Source organism: Arachis hypogaea, chromosome 18 (genome assembly GCF_003086295.3).
Source record: "Arachis hypogaea cultivar Tifrunner chromosome 18, arahy.Tifrunner.gnm2.J5K5, whole genome shotgun sequence".
Taxonomy (NCBI): Eukaryota; Viridiplantae; Streptophyta; class Magnoliopsida; order Fabales; family Fabaceae; genus Arachis; species Arachis hypogaea.
In genome coordinates this window covers 32,573,730-32,579,611 of record NC_092053.1, presented here as the reverse complement: position 1 = coordinate 32,579,611, position 5,882 = coordinate 32,573,730, and the positions used below count along the sequence as shown (strand labels likewise).

General features: G+C 39.5%; 1 protein-coding gene across 1 annotated transcript; it reads left to right on the top strand.

The window, feature by feature from the left end:
• Window positions 1-1,524: 1,524 nt before the first annotated feature.
• Window positions 1,525-2,385, top strand: LOC112769887 (uncharacterized). Its single transcript, XM_025814340.1, has 2 exons — window positions 1,525-1,653; window positions 2,092-2,385. The coding sequence occupies exons 1-2, from the start codon at window positions 1,525-1,527 to the stop codon at window positions 2,383-2,385; spliced, it is 423 nt and encodes a 140-aa protein (XP_025670125.1).
• The last annotated feature ends 3,497 nt before the right edge of the window (window positions 2,386-5,882 follow it).

Here is a 5,882-nt window from a genome sequence, read left to right as displayed (position 1 = left end):
AAAGGGGGAAAGTAAATCTACTGGAATAAAAATGTCTTTAGATTGGGGATAAAAGTAACATAAATAAAAGAAAGCAATTGTAAACTGAAATACCTCAAATAACATTAATTCAAAGAGTAATCTATAACATAGAATAATTCATAAATAAAATTGGGAAAATAATAAAAAGGAATATTGAACCTGGTAAAAAGAGATAATCCTGAAAGCAAATAAAATCCTAAATCTAAATCCTAATCCTAAAAGAGAGGAGAGAATCTCCCTCTCAAAACTAAATCTAAATCATGAAAAACTAACTAATTGGAGACTCTCCCTGAATGAATGCATTTCCCACTTCATAACCTCTGGTCTATGCCTTCTGGACTTGGATTTGGGCCAAAAAGGGCTTCAGAATTTGCTATGAGCGTTTTCTGCAATTTCTGGTGCGTGGCCTCTGTCACGCATCCACGTGGGTCACGCGGTCGCATCATTGGGAGTTTTTTTCTTGTCACGCGGTCGCATCAGTCATGTGTCCGCGTCATATGCGTTTCGCTCAAGACGCGCGGTCGCGTCAGTCATGCGGCCGCGTTAATGTCTTTTCGTGCTGGCATGTGGCCGCGTCGCCCATGCAATCGCGTGGCTGCCAGTTTCTTCAAAAACTCTGTTTTATGCTTTCCTTCCAATCTTGTATGTTTCCTTTCCATCCTTTAAGTCATTCCTGCCTTAAAAGATCTGAAACTACTCAACACACGAATCACAGCATCGAATGAAAATAAAGGGTAATCAAAATAATTATTTTTAAGCATAGAAAACATGTTTTTCACATACATCACATAATAAGGAAGGGAAAGTAAAACCATGCAATTAATATGAATAAGTGGGTGAAGGATTGAATAAATCACTCAGATTAAGCACAAAATATATCATAAAATATGGGTTTATCAGAGTCGCCTGGCGACCTCATCTTCACGCGTGCGCGTCGATGTATGCACTCTAAATCCTTGTTTTTTCATGAATTCTCCACCTTGCATGCTTTTCTCTTCACTTCTTCCATCCAATACTTGCCTTATGAATCTGAAATCACTCAACAAACATATCAAGGCATCGAATGGAATTGAAGTGAATTAAATTTAGCTATTTTAAGGCCTAAAAAGCATGTTTTCACTCTTAAGCACAAATTCAGAGAGAATTACAAAACCATACTATTTCATTGAATAAATGTGAGATAAGTTGATAAAATCCCCCAAATTAAGTACAAGATAAACCACAAAATTGGGGTTTATCGGAGATACAAGGAGAAGATCTGCATGCCAAATGTGGGAAGTTGAGACAAGAAGTGTTGACAAAGGCAGATTCTCGATTCACCTTGGAACCACAAAAATGTATCACGATTTGAAGGCAATGTTCTGGTGACCAGGAATAAAGAATGACGTGGAGAAACATGTATCTAAGTGTTTGACACGTCAGAAGGTGAAGGTTGAACACCAAAGGCCTTTCGGGACGTTGCAACCTCTTGAAATTCCACAATGAAAGTAGGAGGGTATCGCCATGGACTTTGTACCAGGTTTGCCAAGGACTAGAGCAAGATTTGATGCGGTGTGGGTGATTGTTGATCATCTGACGAAGTCTGCTCATTTATTGCATATGTATGACTTATTCTTTGGAGGAATTAGCAAGGTTATACATTAAGGAGATTGTAAGACAGTATGGTTTGCTTATGACCATAGTGTCGGATAGAGAATCACGATTCACTTCAAGATTTTGGGGAGCTTCTTAGAAAGCGTTTGGAGCTCAATTGTGACTAAGCACGGCGTACCATCCTCAAACCGATGGTCAATTGGAGAGGACAATTCAAACTCTGGAAGATATGTCGAGAGCTTGTATGGTGAACCAACCAGCGAGTTGGGATTGCTATATACCGCTAGTAGAGTTTGTGTACAATAATAGTTATCATGCGAGCATCAAATGGCTCCATATGAGGCTCTAAATAGAAGAAAGTGTCAATACCTACTACGTTGATATGGGACTGAAGAGGCAAGTTTGTTAGGGCCCGACTTGGTGGCTGAGATGACTGAACATATTAAGAGGATCTGAGCCAAAATTCTTACCGCTCAGAGTCGTCAGAAAAGATATGCTGATCGAAGGCAGAAGCCTTTAGAGTTTAAAGAGGGTGACCACGTGTTCTTAAAAGTTATTCCAACTACGGGTGTGGGTAGAGCGATAAAGACAAAGAAATTGAATCTCCGTTGCATTGGTCTGTTTCAAATTCTGAAGAGGATTGGGCCAATAGTGTATCAGATGGCTTTGCCAGCACATCTTTCAAACCTGCATGATGTATTCCACATTTCGCAACTTCAGAAGTACAGTTTTGATGCAACTCATGTGATAGATCCCGAATCAGTTCAGTGATGAACCCCAACTTTAGGGTTTATTTTGTGTAGAATTTAGAGGGTTCTATCAACATTCTATCACACCTATCCATATAAAATGCATGGTTTTATGTCTCCTTCCTAATTTTTTCTTGATGATTGAAAACATACTTTTTAGGCCCTAAATAAGTTATATTTTAATCTCTCTCTATTACCATTCGATGCTGTGATCTATTTTTTGAGTGATTTCAGAGTTTATAGGGGCAAGAATGGTCTAGAAGAGAGGAAGGAAGCATGCATAAGTGGAAGGAGCATGAAAAATAGAGCTTTGGAGCATTGGCATCGATGCGCATGCGTAGCTGATGTGCACACGTGGGAACCTAGATTTGGGATTGGCGCGCAAACGTAGACGCATACGCGTGGCAGGGCGGAATTCTCATCGACGCGTACGCGTGGATCGTAAAATCACAGACGATGCGTACGCGTGACGCTCGGCACGTGACTTCTTTAGGGAAATCGTGACTGGCGACTTCTGAGGAGCTTCAGGCCCAGTTTTAAGCTGAATTTTGGAGGGAAAAGACCTTAAGGGACCAAGGATTGAAGGGAATTCACACATTACACACATTTAGATAATTTGGTAGTTAGTTAGTTTTGGGAGTTCATGTTTCTAGAGAGAAAAACTCTAACTTCTCTCTAGGTTTTGGCTTTCTCAATTCCAACTTCACTTGGATCCTTTGGTTAGATCTGAATTTAATTTCAATTTTACATTGTTCTAGTTTGTAGATCTCATTCTTCTACTCTCAATTTAGTGTTCTTGTTACTCTAGCATTGTAGATCTTGGATTTGGATCTTGTTACTTTGATTTCTATTAATGCATTGAGGAATTTCATGTTCATTGTTGTCAATTGCTTTATTATTGTTGATTGCTTGTGTTAGATAGCTTGAATTCAAATTCTCTTCTCAATTTCACAATGCCTTTCATTCTTGTTCACCAAATATTTGAGAAAATGTCAACTATAGCTATGGAGTAGATTTTCACTCTTGGCTTAGGGGTTGAATAATTGGAGACACTTGAATGGTCAAAGCCTTTTATTGATTGATAATTGAAAATTGCTAATTGATTTGAATGACACTAACTCTAGTCTTTCCTTAGGATTTGACTAGGACTTGTGGACTCAAATTGATTATCTCTACTTGACTTTCCTTCATAGTTAGAGGTTAACTAAGTGGAGCAATAACCAATTCTTATCACAATTGTTGGAGGCAATGAGAATAGAGATTCCAATTCCCAACCCTAACCAAGGCTTTTACATTGATTGATTGTCATTCACCCTTGTTTAGTTCAATTTCTTGTGTCCCTTAGCCTACTTGTTATTTGTTCATTGCCTTTATGCAAGCTCGTTTACATTTCTTGTATTCAACCTCAAACACCAAGAGAACTCCTAACCAATGATGTGCATCTTAGGGCAACTCCTAGGGAGAACGACTCGGGACTAATACTCTTGGTTATTGATTTGAATTGTGGACACACATTTTCTATGTTTGATGCGTTATAGCTTGTTGGTTTAGACTATACTCACAACATAATCCTATTGGAAAATTCTATACTGACAAAATATAGCTCATCAAAATGGCGCCGTTGCCAGGGAGTTGCATATGTATGCCATGTTATTGGTTAGTGTAAATATGTGGATATGTGAATACTTGCATTTTTCCTTGATTGTTTGCTAGTTTAATTGTTAGTTAGGATTAAGCTTTGTTTAGTACATCTTGTTGTCATGAGCTCTATGCTTCTTTCATCGAATGACGCATTCACTATCGGATCCGACCTTAGCCTCTTTGATCTGGAAATTGAGAGAACTATCTCACATCTTAGTCAAGCTCGAAGACGGTTAGCCTTTGGAGGTGGTGAAAGGGTTCCTACCAATTCACCAACCTTACCAGAGGTTGAATCAGAAACGTCATTTGAGGAGGAAAGCATCTATTCTTTCATCGATACTACTAATACTTCTTCTATTGATCTAGGTACCGAAACGATGGCCGCTCCAAGGAGAGTCACTCTTAAGGAAGCCGGTGCTCCGAACTTTGTTCTTCAACCGCTTCAAGTGCGTCATCCAGAGTTAAATGCTAATTTTGAACTCAAAACTGCCTTGATCAATCTTCTACCTAAATTTCAAGGACTCTCTGCTCAAGATCCTATTAGACACCTTAGAGACTTTCAAGGTGTATATTCAACAACTAGGCAGGAAGGTTCCGATGAAATTGCTATTTGGTTGTTTGCTTTCCCATTCTCTCTAAAGGGAAGAGCCAAAGAGTGGTTCTACACTTTGTCCGATGAGATTGTTAGTGATTGGAATTTACTTAGAAGAGAGTTCCTAGATAAATTCTTTCCTCCAGAGGTGACGGATAGATTGAGGAAGGAAATTTCATGCATTGTCCAAGGTGAAATGGAAACTCTATACGAGTATTGGGAACAGTTTTGGAGGCTTTTTGACTCATGCCCGCACCATATGATTGACACTCTAGTGTTGATTAGCTATTTTTGCCAAGGAATGAAATCACATTTCTGGACTTTACTATGAGTTTGTGTGTTTTTCTATGATTTCAGGTATTTTCTGGCTGAAATTGAGGGACTTGAGCAAAAATCTGATCCAGAGGCTGAAAAAGGACTACAGATGCTGTTGGATTCTGACCTCCCTGCACTCAAAGTGGATTTTCTGGAGCTACAGAAGCCCAATTGGCGCGCTCTCAATTGTGTTCGAAAGTAGACATCCTAGAATTTCCAGCAATATATAATAGTCCATACTTTGTCCGAGATTTGATGGCCCAAACCAGCGTTCTAAGTCAGCATAGAAATTCTAGCGTCAAAACGCCAGAACTGGCATGAAAGCTGGAGTTAAACGCCCAAACTGGCACAAAAGCTGGCGTTTAACTCCAAGAAAGGTCTCTACACATGAAAGCTTCAATGCTCAGCCCAAGCACACACCAAGTGGGCCCTGGAAGTGGATTTCTACACTAACTATTCTAGCTTACTCATTTTCTGTAACCCTAGGTCACTAGTTTACTATAAAAACTACTTTTAGTGATTCATCTTGTAAATCATGACACTCTACACATTTCATATTGTATTTCTACGGCATGAGTCTCTAAACCCCATTGTTGGGGGTGAGGAGCTCTGCTGTTCTTCATGAATTAATGCAATTACTACTGTTTTCCATTCTATCACGCTTGCTTCTATTCTAAGATATTCATTCGTACTTCAACCTGATGAATGTGATGATCCGTGACACTCATCATCATTCTTACCTATGAACGCGTGCCTGACAACCACCTCCATTCTACATGCAATCAAGCTTGAATGTGTATCTCTTGGGTTTCTAATCTAAGATTGGAACCTTCGTGGTATAGGCTAGAATTATTGGCGGCCATTCTTGAGATCCGAAAAGTCTAAACCTTGTCTGTGGTATTCCGAGTAGGATTTGGGAAGGGACGACTGTGACGAGCTTCAAACTCACGAGTGCTGGGTGTAGTGACAGA